The sequence below is a fragment of the Saimiri boliviensis genome, chromosome 7 (genome assembly GCF_048565385.1).
Source record: "Saimiri boliviensis isolate mSaiBol1 chromosome 7, mSaiBol1.pri, whole genome shotgun sequence".
In the NCBI taxonomy this organism is placed as follows: Eukaryota; Metazoa; Chordata; class Mammalia; order Primates; family Cebidae; genus Saimiri; species Saimiri boliviensis.
Genome location: NC_133455.1, coordinates 120,053,138 through 120,070,361, shown reverse-complemented (window position 1 = coordinate 120,070,361; position 17,224 = coordinate 120,053,138). Strand labels below are relative to the sequence as shown.

The 17,224-nt window shown below is 38.8% G+C and overlaps 1 protein-coding gene across 1 annotated transcript in view; it reads left to right on the top strand.

Moving 5' to 3' along the window:
* The window catches only part of KDM5A (lysine demethylase 5A), a 101,277-nt gene that overhangs the window by 28,416 nt on the left and 55,637 nt on the right, over positions 1-17,224 (top strand). Inside the window, exons 6-10 of the mRNA XM_010345024.3 lie at positions 3,047-3,152; positions 4,342-4,433; positions 5,056-5,214; positions 6,660-6,779; positions 11,048-11,206. Of these exons, the coding sequence (XP_010343326.2) occupies positions 3,047-3,152; positions 4,342-4,433; positions 5,056-5,214; positions 6,660-6,779; positions 11,048-11,206 (636 nt within the window). The remainder of the gene's footprint in view (positions 1-3,046; positions 3,153-4,341; positions 4,434-5,055; positions 5,215-6,659; positions 6,780-11,047; positions 11,207-17,224) is intronic.

The following is a 17,224-nucleotide window of genomic DNA, read 5'->3' as shown; positions in this document are numbered from 1 at the left end:
CTCACAGGCATGTGCCTCTATGCCTGGCTTATTTTTTGTAATTTTAGTAGAGACAGGGTTTCACAGTTTTGGCCAGGCTGATGTCGAACTCTTGGCCTCAAGCGATCTGCTTTCCTCAGCCTCCCAAAGTATTAGGATTATAGGTGTGAGCCACCACACCCGGCCCAAATCTGTCTTAACATCCATCCTTCTTTTCTTTTCACCAGGGTTGTGTGTGTATGTATACATGTGTACTCCTTATTGGCTATAGCATTGGGTATGCCAAATTCAATACATGTGAAAGATAATGTATCCTCCCTCCCTTCTCCCCTCCTCTCTCTTCTGTCCTCCCCTCCCTTCTCTCTCTCCTACCTTATTCTCTCTTTTCCCTTCTCCCCTCCTCTCCCCTCCCCTCCTGTTTTTTGGAGACAGTTGTGGCTCCCTCACCCAGGCTGGAGTACAGTGGCACAGTCTTGGCTCATTGCAACTTCTGCCTCCCAGGCTAAAGTCATCCTCCCACCTTTGTCTCCCATGTAGCTGGGACCATAGGGGCACACCACCATCCAGCTAATTTTTGTGTGTTTATAGAGACAGAGTTTTGCCATGTTGCCCAGGTTGGTTTCAAACTCCTGAGTTCAAGTGATCTGCCTGCCTTGGCCTTCCAGAGTGTTGGGATTGCAGGCATGAGCCATTGTGCCTAGACTTAAAAGCCTTTGAATGAATCAAATGAATCAAACTCCTTGATTTCTTTATTTCCTTATAAGCCATGTTCATTCTTTAAACAAGTGCTGGCTGCTATTATCTCCAAAATTTCTCTTAGGGATCCTGGTTTATTTATGTATTTGAAATGAATTTATGTATTAGAAACCATGATCTGAGCACACGGTGTGCTTGTTTCCACTGGGATGTCATTGCTTCTAGGCTCTTTTAAATGGTCAGAGCTAGAAAACACAATTAAAAAAAATTGTGACTTGATAATTTTGCATTCCTACTAATAATTCAATTTCTAATCTAGCACCACAGTTCTTTTGGTTTATCTTCTAGTTTTTTCCTAGTGTTTTGAGTTGAGAATTTAATTTTATTCTTTTGTTTTTATTGAAATGTTTAAGACTATAAAATTTCATGTGATCACTGCTTTAATTTGTTCTAGACATCTAATATATAGTCTTTTTACTGTTATTTTTTTAAGTAGAGAGTTAAAATGTTCAGGTAGAAGGACCTTTTTAATTTTTTTTTTTTTTTTGGGTTTTAGATCAAAGAATGTTGTTTTCTACTTTTTGGAACTTTATTGCTTTTCTGAAAAGGTTATTGTAAGGACTAATGGATTAATGGATTAAAGTACTTAGCTATGGCGCATACTATTTACTCAACATATATTAATTTTACTGTTTATTATGTACTCTGCTTTAATAGTGGTAAAGAATGTGTAATGTTACATTTATTGTTGGACTAATAGTAGGGGTTGGTTAGAATAACCAAATCTACAAAAGTTTAAAGATAGACGTTGAAATGACATTAGGTTTTGTACTTATATGATCTTTTATTACTCTAGATTGCATATATCGTTTGTTAGGTAACCACAGACTTATAAAGTAGTCTGTATTTTATCCTGGTTTATGTTTATGCTTATTCTTTATTTATACACTTAAAATAAAATTTGGCTGTTTACTTAGTCTACATTCAGAGATTATGGTTAATCTTAATTCAAGACTTGATACTAGTATCTGTCAGGATGCTCTCACTTTCAAGTATTAGAATGCAGATGATAGTAGCTTAAACATTAATAACTAATTTTTCACGTAAGAACACACTTTTATCTAAGATTTTCAGAGGTAAGTAGTTCTAGGATTGGTTAAGGACCCAGGCTCTTTCCATCTTTCTGCCTTGCTTTCTTCAGTGTGTGGGTGATAAATTTCCTCTCAGTTGTAGTATGGCTGCTGCAGAGTCCAGCACCATGTTTTCACCAGACTGAGTCCCTTAGCAGGAAGGAAGGGAGTTGGGGCAAAAGGGCTTACTCTTTAAGATGGTTTCCTCTTTTTTTTTTTTTTTTAAGACAGGGTCTTTTTCTGTCACCCAGGCTGGAGTGTAGTAGGACAATCACGGCTCACTGCAGTCTTGAACTCCTGGGCTCAAGTGATCCTCCTGCCACAGTCTTCTGGGTAGCTAGGACTTCAGGTGTGTGCCACCTTGCCCAGCTAATTTTTAATTTTTAATTTTAATTTTTTTTTTTGGTAGAGGTGGGGTCACTATGTTGCCCAGGCTGGGAGAAGGTTTCCCATTGATTGATTGATTCAGTGTCTCACTCATCTGTCACCCAAGGTGGAGTGCAGCGGTATGATCTTGCCTCACTGCCTCAGCCTCTCAAACTGAAGTGATCCTCCAACCTTAGCCTCCTGAGTAGCTGGAGCTACAGGTGCACACCACGGTGTCTGGCTAATTTTGTACTTTTTGTAGAGATGGGATCTCCCTATGTTGCCCAGCTGGTCTGTAACTCCTGAGCTCAAATGATCCACCTGCCTTGGCCTCCCAAAGTGTTGGGATTACAGTTGTGAGCCACTGTGCCTGGCAATTTTCTGTTTATTTATGACAGTCTTTCCAGGGGGATTCCAGTACAATTTTTAATGTCTCACAGGCTAGAACTGGATCACATTCTCACCTCTTTGTTGGTCACCACCAACAAAGAAAAATGAGGTTAGCATGATTGGCTTAGGACAGTCAGAGTTCATGTCCTGAGATGCCCTCTAATCAAATACAGGTGCCCAGTAGCAAGTTAGAAGTGGGGATTTCTCTTGTGTGATAACCAGCAGTGTCTGTCTTTAGTCAGCTTGACAACTATACTTTTATGAGTTATAGATGAATTTTATTTTGTGGAAAAGAATCTGAGTGTTGCACAGTGTTTTGGTGACTGTTTTTGACTGGTAATGAGGCAGTGAGTGGATTTACAGAAAATAAATCCAATAATTTGTTCTTTTGTTTTGAAGATGATCCTGAAACTTTTCTTGGGTAGCAAAAATAAATGCCTGAATTAGCATAATGATGCTAATGTGAATTTTGCTTATTTTTTTAGTCAGAATCTGGAGATGTGAATAGAAACACAGAACTGAAGAAGCTTCAGATTTTTGGTGCTGGGCCCAAGGTTGTGGGCCTGGCAATGGGAACAAAAGATAAAGAAGGTAAAATTTGTTATTTGGTCATGAAAAGAGATAAGGTTCAATATGGTTGTAAAAAGATTCAAATGATACTTGAATTGCCGTCTGTGCTGGGAAATTCTTAAGAATTATAAAGTTGTAGTGTGGTTTCTAGGCAAATCGCCTTTTAAATGCCAGATGTCTTAAATTTAAGATGTGAAGAGCAATATTATGTTGAATTTTTATGATTTTGGAAGAGATAATTTTTCTTCTTTATGTCAAGTATATGATACAGAAATGTATTGCAGTTTCTAAAGGCTGATTTATGAGAGAATAGTGGAATTGATGGTTCTTTCCTAGTGATCTAAAGCTTTTAACTCTTAGTATCAACATATACTGGGGGATACTTAGAATTTTAAAATTCTAACCATAATTTTGATTTTTGAAATAATTGTCCTTGTTACATTATGACTGTTCATTTGAATAAACTGTTTTCTTCGTTAAGTCTAGTACTCTCAGCTTCACATGTTGGAAAGCTTTTTGTGGGTAGAACTGCTCATGCAAAGATCAAGTTCCACTGTTCTCTCTATGTAATGTCAATTTTAAAACTGTTTAACAAAGATTAGGCTGGATATGTTTTGACTATATAAGAACGTAATGAAATGCTACAGTCACAAATATTAATTACCATGTACTTACTTGTGTGGTTAAGTCAGTACAATTCAGATTGTGGACTGAACTCTAGACGATTAAATAATATTGTTCCATCTCTCTCAAAACATCCCATGTAATAAGACTTATTGAATACATTATAACAATGATAACATTTCCTTTTTAAGAATTAAATACCTTTTGTTATTCTTGTAATTACAGTATTGGTTGGCAACAGTCTTAGAAATTAGTCCCTGACTAATTTGGGAGTCCTCCAAGTAATACATACAGGTTGTATGTAGTACGTACTGCATACAAATATAGCATTAATTGGTAAGCTCTCCGGAACTTACGTGACTGGATTAGAATTGTAAATCTGCCTGGCTGTGTGATTTTGAGCAAGTTACTAACTTTGCTGTACCTCAGGTTCTTCATCTTCAGTGAGAGATAATAAATAGTTTATCTACCTCTAGATAAACAGTTAGACGATTTTAACTATTTTAAGTAATTTTAAATAGTATCTGGTTCATAGTAAGCTCTCAACATTAGGTTTTACTATTATTGTATAACTTTTTATTTCAAGATGAGGTCACCCGAAGACGAAAAGTTACCAACAGGTCAGACGCATTTAACATGCAAATGAGACAACGGAAAGGCACTCTCTCTGTTAACTTTGTAAGTGTTTTGGGGTCTGTCAGGAGGGAGAGCATCTATTTTTATTATGGTTTTGTAATTTTTATCCTGGTATATCTTGGTATATGTTTAGTTAGTTCATTTGGTTAGAAGACTTGATGGCAGATCTATGAAGTTACAGCTTTTGTTTATGTTATTAACCTTGCTTTGTCCTACATATGTAGGCTGCTTCCTCTAAGTCATATACCTTGTGCGTAACCAAGTGAGAGCATGAAAATGAATCTGTATAAATTATTGAGTTCTGTTACTGACAGTCTCAGTATTCATTCTCTATCAAAGAGTGTTTGTATATGGGAAGAATTACATGGTATTTAAAAAATACATATAAATTGATTTTTAGATACCCGAGATTTGTAGTCTTTCTTTATTCTGGCAACTTGATAACACTTTTGTTAGCTTGCTTGTAAAAACTCTGGAAGGAAATTTAGGGAGTTTTATGAAAAGCTGTTTAAATATCATTATTTGATGGACATTTAGGGTTTAAGTTGTGTTTACTTTTCAGTTACATTATTTTGTTTGCTTCAGCTAAGGAGTTCCTGGTAAAAATTTAGTATTATTTATTATAGAAAGTAGACTTTTATTTATTTATTTATTTTTTTAACAGGTTGATCTCTATGTTTGTATGTTTTGTGGTCGGGGAAACAATGAAGATAAATTGCTTTTGTGTGATGGATGTGATGACAGCTATCATACATTTTGTCTCATTCCTCCACTACCTGATGTGCCCAAAGGAGACTGGAGGTGTCCTAAATGTGTCGCTGAGGTACAAGCCTAACCTTTATGAATCCTTTTTTAACTAAAAACAGTAATGCATGCATATATACATACATATAAACATGTTCCCAAATATGTTTCCTTTTCTCATTCTCTCTTCATTATATAGTGTTTAAAATTTCCAGGACTTAAAAAAGCTATAGTGAATGGAAATGTAACAATTGTATTGTGGTAGCTTACCTGTCAAATTCTTTTTCTGACTGATGGTTAGGTCATTCTGCTTATTGCTGCAGATAATGAGACTACTCAGAATATTTATATTGCTAGACCACAAAAATGAAAAAAAGCATAGATTGTTTTTTCTCTATTAATTAAAAAAAAGTATAACCAGACATGAAGGTATAGAACTTGGGATTTATGCATCCAGTTTCATGCTATTAAATAAACTGAAGGTATCTTTTATTTACTTACTGTTTATTTACTTTTTTGAGACAGGGTCTACAGCCTCTCAGCCAGGCTACAATGCAGTGGGGTGATCTCAGTTCAGTGCAGTCTCTGGCTTCTGGGCTCAGGTGATACTCTCAGCTCAGCCTCCTTACAGATGTATGCCACCATGCCCAGATAATTTTTGTATTTTTTGTAGAGATAAAAGTTTTACCATGTTGCCCAGGATGGTCTCAAATTCTTGGGCTCAAGTGGTCTACCTGCCTTGATCTCCCAAAGTGCTGGGATTACAGATGTGGACCTTGTGCTGGGCCCTGATGGTATCTTTTAGCTTGCCCAAATTTTGACTTGATTTTACTAAATTTTTCTTAGTGAAAAATTGTAGTATTGTCCTTGTCATAAAATGCCTAGTCTGTTTACTTATTTTAACAAAATGCTGTTATAGGACATTAAAGAGAAGGAGTTTGTTGGGTGTATCTAGATGCATTCAAAGGTCTTTTAGGGCCTTAGAATTACTACTTATTTACTATTCTCAAGGTTAAAGAATTCAGAGGCAATTCTACTCTAAGTGAGTTATTTGTGTTAAGACGTTGGTCATGGTGACTGATAGTGTGAATAAAGTATTCTCTTAGTCTGATACCCTCACGATCCAGTGGCTGTCTCGTTATCCATTACCTTTCCTTCCTCCATGAACATTTATTTTCTCCATGGCCAAAACCACCGATATACTAAGAATATTAGGCATCCCTAGGCTTGATTCCAAGTCAGTAGTCCTTTAGGTGCTTGTAGTGCCAGAACTTAATGTTACCTCTGGATCTAAAGCTGTCTTAGTACCACCTTCCTATTGGAAGGCTGTGACAGTGAGGTTGAGGCTCTAGAAAATAACTTCCTGATACTATATTGGAAGTAGCTAATACTTGTTTTGTTGTCTAGGGTTGATTGGATTTGCTTTACCTAGGGAAATGATGAAAGAACATAGTAACTAAGAGCTTTAAACCTTTCTTCAGTTCAGTTTTAGTGAGTTCATCTTAGATATTTTTTTCTTTCCAGGAATGTAACAAGCCTCGAGAAGCCTTTGGATTTGAACAAGCTGTTAGAGAGTATACACTTCAGAGCTTTGGAGAAATGGCAGATAATTTTAAGTCTGATTATTTTAATATGCCAGTTCATGTGAGTAATCTATCTTTTAGGTCAGTCTGGGGAGGTACAAAGATTTATCTGAGTCCAAAGCCTTCAGTTTCCTCTTTTATTATTTTGTAGAAAACAGGGACAGCATGAAAAAGATGACAGAACACTACATCTTAAAATCAGGGCCCCGATATCTAATTCTTTTTCTTTCACTGTCTAATATGGCAGTTTGTACTCCTTGTTGTAAAATCTATCTTTTTTTTTGAGGTGGAGTCTTACTCTGTCACCTAGGCTGGAGTATAGTGGCATGATCTTGGCTTACTGCAGCCTCCTCCTGGGTTCAAGTGATTCTCCTGCCTCAGCCTACTGAGTCACTGGGACTACAGGCACAATGCCACTATGCTCTGCTAAGTTTTGTATTTTTCTTTTTTTTGAGGTACCAGAGTCTCGCTCTGTCGCCCAGGCTGGAGTGCAGTGGCCACATTTCGGCTCACTGCAACCTCCGCCACCTGGGTTCAAGCAATTCTCCTGTCTCAGCCTCCCAAGTAGCTGGGACTATAGGCATATACCACCATGCCCAGCTAATTTTTGTATTTTTAGCAGAAATGGGGTTTCACCATCTTGGTCAGGCTCGTCTTGAACTCCTGACCTCAAGTGATCCACCTGCCTCAGCCTCCCAAAATGCTGGGATTACAGTTGTGAGCCACTGCACTGGCAATTTTTGTATTTTTAATAGAGATGGTGTTTTACCATGTCACCCAGGCTGGTCTTGAGCTCCTGACCTCAAGTGATCTGCCCACCTCGGCCTCCCAAAGTTCTGGGATTATAGGCATGAAGCACTGCATCCAGCTGCAAACTCTATTTTGATTCTTTAATTGTTATATTGGTTCTCTATGAGTAATTCTTTACAGAAAAGCATAAAGTATTGGGCAGTTGTTGCTTTTCTTTAGTTATTTGTACTTCAGAGTTTGCTTCTTTTCCTAGGGTATCTTAGGCTTTTTTAGTCCCTGTCAAAAAAATTTGCTGTAGTTATTAAAATTTAGTCTTGCGGTAAAGACTTGAAACCAACCCAAGTGCCAATCAGTGATAGACTGGATGAAGAAAATGTGACACATAGAGAGAGATCCAAGATGGCTGATTACCAGCAGCTTAGTATTGTAGCTCCCAGAGAAAGTGCACAGAAAGAGAGGACACCACACTTTCAGAATTTTTGTTGCCCACGGACTAGGAGATTCCCAGCAGAGGAGCCCCACGGGTTGCCAGCGCGACTCTTGTGGCCGGTGCGGCAGTTTTGCCGGCGCTTCAGTGTGGCGGTTCTCGGTGCAGGCTAAACAGGACTGGGTCGGTCCCCTTTTGATCAATGTTTGGAGCTCCAGGAAGGCAGAGTCACCCATTTACCTGATTGAATAAGGATTCAAGAGGGAAGCCAAACCGGAGATTCCCAAGCAGAAAAGCACCATGCATCTTAATGCTGCTGTTTTAGCTTGCGCAGTGGGTTGCTCAGATGTCGGTGCTGGGAATCAAGAAGTTGGACGTCCACTCAGAGACCTAATTTGGAAGTTGACAATCACAAAGACAACAGGTGGATAAACTCACAATGATGGGAAGAAACCAGGGTAAAAAGGTTGAGAATACCCAGAATCAGAATGCCTCTCCTTCTATAGGGGATCACAATTCCACATCATCAAGGGAACAAGGCCCAATGGAGAATGAGTGCATTCCATTAACAGATTTAGGCTTCAGAAGGTGGATAATAAGGAACTTTTGTGAGCTAAAAGAACATGTTCTAACCCAGTGTAAAGAAACTAGAACTTTGAAAAAAGGTTTGATGAAATGCTAATGAGAATAGACAATTTAGAAATGAAAATAAGTGAATTAATGGAACTGAAGAATACAATATGAGAACTTTGTGAAGTATGCACAGGTTTTAACAGTCAGATTGGTCAAGCGGAAGAAAGGATATCAGAGGTCGAAGACCTACTTAATGAAATGAAACGAGAAGACAAGATGAGAGAAGAAAGAGTAAAAAGGAATGAGCAAAGTCTCCAAGAAATATGGAACTATGTGAAAAGACCTAATTTACGACTGATAAGTGTACCTGAATGTCATGAAGAGAATGAATCCAAGTTGGAAAATATTTTTCAGGATATTATTCAGGAAAACTTTCCTAACATAGTAAGGCAGGGCAATACTCAACTCCAGGTAATCCAGAGAACACCACAAAGATATTCCTCAAGTAGAGCAACTCCAAGACACATAATCGCTAGATTCACTAGGGTTGAAATAAAGGAGAAAATTCTGAGGGCAGCTAGAGAGAAAGGTCAGGTTACCCATAAAGGGAAGCCTATCAGACTTATACAGCAGACCTCTCAGCAGAAACCCTACAATCTAGGAGAGTGGGGGTCAATATTCGATATCCTCAAAAAAAAATAATTTTCAACCCAGAATCTCATATCCAGCCAAACTGAGCTTCATAAATGAAGGAAAAATAAAATTTTTCACGAACAAACAAGCACTCAGAGATGTCATCACCACCAGGCCTGCTTTACAAGACCTTCTGAAAGAAGCACTACAAACAAAGGAACAGTCACTATCAGTCATTTCAAAAATTTACCAAAACGTAAAGAGTATCTCCATAATGAAGAATTTACATCAACTAATGGGCAAAATAGCCAGCTAGCATTAAATTACAATATTGAACTCACAGATATTAATATTAATCCTAAATTTAAATGGATTCAATGCCCCAGTTAAAGACACAGGCAAATTGAATAAAAAGTTAAAATCTATTGGTACATTGTATCCAGATCTAACTCAAGGGCACACAAAGACTGAAAATAAAGGGATGGAGGAAGATTTACCAATTAAATGGAGAGCAAAAAAAAAACAAAAAAACAAAAAAACAGGAGTTGTAATTTTGTCTCCGACAAAATAGACTTTAATAGTAACAAAGACCAAAAGAAACAAAGAAGGACACATAGTGGTAAAAGGATCATGCAACAACAGGAGTTAATGATCATAAATATATACGTACCCAATATAGGAGTACCCAGATACATAAGACAAGTTCTTACTGACTTATAAAGAGATTTGGACTCCCACACAATAATGGCAGGAGATTTTGACATCTCATTGTTAATATTCGATGGAAAAATCAGATAGAAAATTAATAGGGACATCTGTGATTTGAATTTAGACCTGGAATAAGTAAACTCAGTGAATATTTATAGAATTCTCCACCCCAGGTCTATAGAACATACATTTTTCTCAGTATCATATTACACCTATTCAGAAAGTGACTACATAATTGGAATTAAATTACTCTTCAGTATTTGCATAGCATCTCACAGACTTAAGTGAAATATTGGTTGGCTGTTTGTTATTTTCTTCCCTTATTCCTTCCTGTGTCTGTTGTTAAGTACAATTATTGGCATAAAAGAGGTTTTTAATACCTTTTTAAGATCGCATTCCAGCCTGGGCAATAGAGCAAGAATCCTGTTCTCTCTCCCCCTTTTTCTTTCTCCTTCTTTGTTTAAAAAAAAAAAAAAAAAAAAAGTGACACATATACACCATGGAATACTATGCAGCCATAAAAAAGATGAGTTCATGCCCTTTGCAGGGACATGGATGAAGTTGGAAACCATCATTCTCAGCAAACTAACACAGGAACAAAAAACCAAACACCACATGTTCTCACTCATAAGTGGGAGTTGAACAATGAGAACACATGGACAAAGGGAGGGGAACATCACTCACCAGGGCCTGTCAAGGAGTGGGGACTAGGGGAGGGGTAGCATTAGGAGAAATACCTAATATAGATAATGGGTTGATGGGTGCACCAAACCACCATGGCACCTGTATACCTATGTACAAACCTGCTCATTCTTCTCATGTATCCTAGAACTTAAAAAGTATAATAAAAACAAAATGCAATTTTGTGTTAAAATAATAAAAGGCATAAAATAGAAGCTCTTAAAGAAATTTTAGTCTGCTATTTCCATTCCTTATTCCTCCTTGATTTCCTCGTTCGTCTTTGTCCTTACTTGGGAAGCAGTTTCTTTCAGAAAAGGGCAGCACAGTTCATTATGGTTTTCTGAATGTCTAAGTTGTCTGAGCTTTTTCCTTTTCTCAGTGGAAAAGGGAAAAAGGTGAGACAACTTAGACATTCTAGGATCTCAGCCTTCTCTGCTCTAGGGAATGAGATTTTTAATCTCGTCATGGGCTTGTGTTTACTTGACCTGTGTATTGTATTATAGTGGGTTATAGTTATAGCAGTTTAATAATTTGTCATCTTTGTTTTCCCTATGTAGATGGTTCCCACAGAACTAGTAGAAAAGGAATTTTGGCGGCTGGTAAGCAGCATTGAAGAAGATGTTATTGTGGAATATGGAGCAGATATCTCCTCAAAAGACTTTGGAAGTGGATTTCCAGTGAAGGATGGGCGGAGAAAGATGCTGCCAGAAGAAGAGGTGTAGATTTATGCAAACTTCTGCTTATACCCAAGCTGATTTAGCTCTTGCATAGAAAGCTGCATTTCTTTATCTTAAGGGACCTCATTAACTTAAAATATTAAATATGCAGGATTTGACAGTATAAATCTTCAGTTTTAAAAACAATGAATTCAGAATACTTTTAAAAATTATTTAACTCTGCATTTATTTATTTATTTATTGAGAAGGAATTGTGCACTGTCTCCCAAGCTGGAGTGCAATGGCGTGAACTTAGCTCACTGCAACCCCTCCACCTCCTGTGTTCAAGTGATTCTCCTGCCTCAGCCTCGCAAGTGTCTGGGATTAAAGGCATTTGCCATCATGCCCGGCTAATTTTTGTATTTTTGTAGAAACACGGTTTCACTATGTTGGCTAGGTTGGTCTTGAACTCCTGACCTCATGTGATCCGCCTGCCTTAGCCTCCCAAAGTGCTGGGATTACAGATGTTAGCCACCACACCTGGCCATTAACTCTGTGGCCCAGAGTGGAGTGTAGTGGCGTGATCTCGGCTCACTGCAACCTCCGCCTTTCTGGGTTCGAGCAGTTCTTCTGCCTCAGCCTCCTGAGTAGTTGGTATTGTAGGCGCCCACCACCATGCCTATTGAATTTTTACATTTTTAGTAGAGATGAGGTTTTATCACGTTGGCCAGGCTGGTCTCGAATTTCTGCCCTCAGGTGCAAAGGGATTAGAGGCGTGAGCCGCCATGCCCAGTTTCCATTTCTCTTTTATGGCCACCTTTTGTTGTTAGCTATTTTTAGTTGTAACAGTCTAATTCCTCTGTTTGTGTGTGTGTGTGTGTGTGTGTGTATGTGTGTGAGAGAGAGAGAGTTAGTTTTTAGTGTTACTTCTATTACATTCTCACCTTACTGATTTTTTTTCCCCCTTGTGTCATGGTAAACCACAAGTTAGGATAACAAGGTAACAAGGTTAGGATAATATCGATTAGAGAATAAACTTCGGGTTTTACCAAGGGAGAAAGAGAATGATTATAACAAAATGGATAACCCAGATTATATAGGGATGGTTTTTATGGGAAAAGTTCCATGTTGGAATGTATACATGTTTAATGTCACTGAATTTTAAGTCTCTTTGTATAAGTATCTGTAAAGAAATGCATCAATCTGATTGTCTTCACACTCTTTCATTGGCAAATGGAAGGTAGTGATTTCATTATTAGAGATTTCATTTTTTAGCCTTTGCCTTTTTCTGAATTTTGTTTCTGTTCTGAATTTTTAAATTGTTCTTGAGCATATATTTATATTTTCTAAGCTTTTACAGATCACAGAATTATTACTGTTTTTTTTGGAGATGGAGTCTCACTCTGTCGCCCAGGCTGGAGTGCAGTGGCACGATCTTGGCTCACTGCAACTTCCGCCTCTCCAGGTTCAAGTGATTCTCCTGCCCCAGCCTCCCAACTAGCTGGGACTACAGGCACACACCATCATGCCCAGCTAATTTTTTTTGTGTTTTTAGTAGAGACGGGTTTTCACCTTGTTGGCCAGGCTGGTCTTGAACTCCTGACCTCGTGATCCGCCCACCTTGGCCTTCCAAATTTCTGGGATTACAGGCATGAGCCACCGTGCTCCTCCAGATCACATAATTTTTAAAGATTATTTTATATCAACCCTAAGTAACTAATATTAAGAATGTAAATACTAGTCCTGACCCCACTATTGAGTTTCGTATGAATTTTATGAACACATAATCATTTATCTATTTCTGCTTTTATTCTAACTTCATGTAAGAATGTGGAGATATGCAGGCTTCCAGCTGTGTGTTTGTTAGGAGCAGCTTTTGTCCTTAATAGTGATTATTAGATGGGCTGGGAATCCCAGCTACTTGGGCTGTTTGATGTTTTCTGTTGTTGAGTAGCATGTTATTTTTAACCTTAGTGGCTTAATACAAAATATTCATTATCTCATAATTTCTGTGGGTCAAGCATTTGTGATAATGATCGTTTTTTTAAGGATGCTTCTAGCTTGGAGTCTCTCATGAGGTTGCTATGGGACTGTAGTCTCTTTAAGGCTTGGCTGGGGCTAGTGGGTTTGCTTTCAAAGTGGCTCACTTACATAGTTGTTGCCAGGAGGCCTCAGATTCTAGCTATGTAGGCCTCTCCATAGGGCTACTTGAGAGCCATATGGAGTTGCAGTTTCTTTTATAAACTAACTTTGGAAGTCAGACTTTTTGGCCAGGTGCTGTGGCTCATACCCATAATCCTAGCACTTTAGGAGGCTGAGGCAGGTGGCTCTTTTGAGTCTAGGAGTACGAGACCATCCTGGACAACATGGCGAAACCCTGTCCCTACAAAAAATGTAAAAATTAGCTGGACGTGGTGGCACACACCTGTAGTCCCAGCTACTTATAAGGTTGAGGTGGGAGGATCACTTGAGCCTGGGGAGGTTGAAGCTGCAGTGAGCTATGATTGTGCCACTGCACCCAGCCTAGGCAGCAGAGTGAGATCCTGTCTAAAAAAAAAAAAAAAAAAAGAAAAAAATCAGACTTCATAATATCCGCAATATCTTATTGGTTACATGGGTGAGTCCTGTTCAGTGTAGATGGGGGTTATACAAAGTTCTGAATTTCAGGAGATGAGAATCATTGGTGTTGAGGGGTGTATTAGCTGGCTGCTTTTATTATATTTTATGTAGCAGGTGGTTGCACAGCTAGCCTAGTGTGACTTATTTGTCTGCCAGCTGTGACTCTTTGCATTAAGTAATTTTTGGATTAACTGGTTGGAATCATTTTGCTAAATGTCCTAAGTTTAAAACTTCTCTTTTTAGTTTTAAATAGTTCGAAACATTGATTCCTGGGCATTAAGACATCAACCAGATTATGAAGAGACAGGCAATAAAGCCTTTTTTCTTGACTGGGTCGCAGATTTACTATTTATTTTCTTTTGTGTGTTTTTTTTTTTTTTTTTTTTTGAGACAGAGTTTCGCTCCTGTTACCCAGGCTGGAGTGCAATGGCGCGATCTCGGCTCACCGCAACCTCCGCCTCCTGGGTTCAGGCAATTCTCCTGCCTCAGCCTCCTGAGTAGCTGGGATTACAGGCACGCACCACCATGCCCAGCTATTTTTTTGTATTTTTAGTAGAGACGGGGTTTCACCATGTTGACCAGGATGGTCTCGATCTCTTGACCTCGTGATCCACCCACCTCGGCCTCCCAAAGTGCTGGGATTACAGGCTTGAGCCACCGCGCCTGGCCCTATTTTCTTTTGTTTTACTCAGGACTCTGTTTTTGTTATAAGATGGTATGAGACCGGGCGTGGTTGCTCACGCCTGTAATCCAGGCACTTTGGAAGCCAAGGCGGGTGGATCACCTGAGGTTGGGAGTTCAAGACCAGCCTGACCAACATGCTGAAACCCTGTCTTTATTTAAAAAACAAAACAAAACAAAAAAAAACCCAGATGATATGAGAGAACCCATTTATGACAAAATGATTTTAGGGACTAACTAGACAATGTGTTTGAAATTTTTAAACTTTTTATACTTTATATAAATTTAGTACTCTCTGAAAGTTACTTTGTTAAAATAGCAGATAACTACCAGCTTTCCACTGGGAATTATACGTTTGTATTGAACTTCTGTAATATGAGTTATCCCCTTGGTGTCTGATAACACACCTCCTTTCTGGTATTTTTTTTTTTTTTTGAGATGAAGTTTCGCTTTTCTTACCCTGGCTGGAGTGCAGTGACGCGATCTCGGCTCACCACAACGTCCGCTCACCACAACCTCCGCCTCCCAGGTTCAAGCAATTCTTCTGCCTCAGGCTCCCAAGTAGCTGGGATTACAGGCATGTACCACCATGCCCTGCTAATTTTGTATTTTTAGTAGAGACAGGGTTTCACCATGTTGGTCAGACTAGTCTGAACTCCTGACCTCAGGTGATCCACCCACCTTGGCCTCCCAAAATGCAGGGATTACAGGCATGAGCCACTGTATTTGGACTCTGGTATCTTAGTGTAGTGGAAAAGTACTTCTGAAGTTGTGTCTTATGAAGATAGTGTGCTCTACAAACAGGGCTTCTGAGAAATAAAAGTAGGTATAGGACTTGAAATGTTGGGAAGATTTTTTTTTCTGCTTGTCCTCCTTGTTCCATATTGTCATTGACTAAATTAATTTTTTTTTTTTTTTTTTTTTGAGATGGAGTTTCGCTCTTATTACCCAGGCTGGAGTGCAATGGCACGATCTCGGCTCTCTGCAACCTCCGCCTCCTGGGTTCAGGCAATTCTCCTGCCTCAGCCTCCTGAGTAGCTGGGATTACAGGCACGTGCCACCATGCCCAGCTAATTTTTGTATTTTTAGTAGAGACGGGGTTTCACCATGTTGACCAGGATGGTCTCGATCTCTTGACCTCGTGATCCACCCACCTCGGCCTCCCAAAGTGTTGGGATTACAGGCTTGAGCCACCGCGCCCGGCGATGACTAAATTAATTTTTAAAGTTTCGTATAGGATAGAAGTCTTTCCATTCCCACTACAGCCATTGTTCTTTAGGTCCTTATCACATGTTGAGATGATACTGTGATTGTACATCACTGTTGTATGCCTACAATATCATCTTGTTTTTGCTGTCTCTAAGACCATCTCCAGCTTCAGTGATATTCAAGGAGGACTCATGCCCATGATTTATTACAGTGAAATAATTTAAAGACAAATCAGCAAAGGGAAACAATGCACGGGCAAAGTCCAAAGGAAAGCAGGCACAGGCTTCCAAGAGTTTTCTTCTCAATGAGATTAGCTAGAATGTGCTTAATCATTCCAGTATCAAATTATGGCAACACATCTGAAGTGTCGCATACCAGGAAAGCTTATAGATACTCAGTGCCCAAGGCTTTTACTGGGGCCTTGTGACATGAGCACCCTTTGTGAAATACGTAACAAAATTCCAAACTCCCAGAAGGAAAGCATGTTTTCAGCATAAATGACATTGTCGAAATAGTCTGGGGCACTGTGAGCCACTCTTAACCATTTAGGGGAAGTTTTATTTTAGTGTAGGGCATTGTTACCATTCAAGTTTCTAGATGCCAGCCAAAGGCCAAAACTTTAAGCAGGCTTTTCACAGGACAGCAGTCTTAGGCCTGCTGTTTTTATTTCTTTGTGCATGCTGCTGCTCTCTGCAGTCTCTCTAATATATTGCTTTTACTTGACATTTAAGTTTGCTAGGTCAGTGGGAATTCATTATGTAATTTTTGTCTACTTTTGTTTATATTTGAAATTTTGCATAAATAAAAGTTTAGTAATAGGGCAGGCTTGATAGCTCATGCCTATAATCTCAGCACTTTGGGAGGTTGAGACGGGCAGATCACTTGATGTCAGGAGTTTGAGACCAGCCTGGCCAACGTGATGAAACCCTGTCTCTACTGAAAATACAAAAATTAGTCAGGCATGGTGGCAGGTGCCTGTAATCCTAGCTACTCAGGAGGCTGAAGCAGGGGAATCGCTTGAACCCAGGAAGGGGAGGTTCCAGCCTTGGCAACAGAGTGAGACTGTGTTTCAAAAAAAGAAGTTTAGAAATATTTGATTCTGTGTTTATCATATTGTTTCATTTTTCAAAACTTTTATTTCCCTTTTGAATATAGGCTAAATCTCAGCTTCTCAGTCCAAAATTTAAGATTAAAGATCTAATCTTTTTTTCTAGTGTTATTTCCTGTATTTTTGAATATGACTCTGCCTCTTCACTAGCTAGACTAATATATTCTCCCTGTAATTTACCTTATACATTCTTGTGGCTCTTCCTCCTAGAATGTTTATTCAAATCTTATCTGTCCTTCAAAGCTCAACACAATTTCTTGTTTTGTTGTAAAGTTTTCCTAACAGTCTTTATTAGTTCATTCTTATACTGCTGTAAATAAATAGCGGAAGCTGGGTAATTTATAAAGAAAAGAGGCTGTATACATTCCATAGGCTGTACAGGTAGCATGGCTGAGGAGGCCTCAGTAAACTTTCAATTATAGCAGACAGTGGCCAGAGCAGGAGGAAGAGAGAGAAGCTGA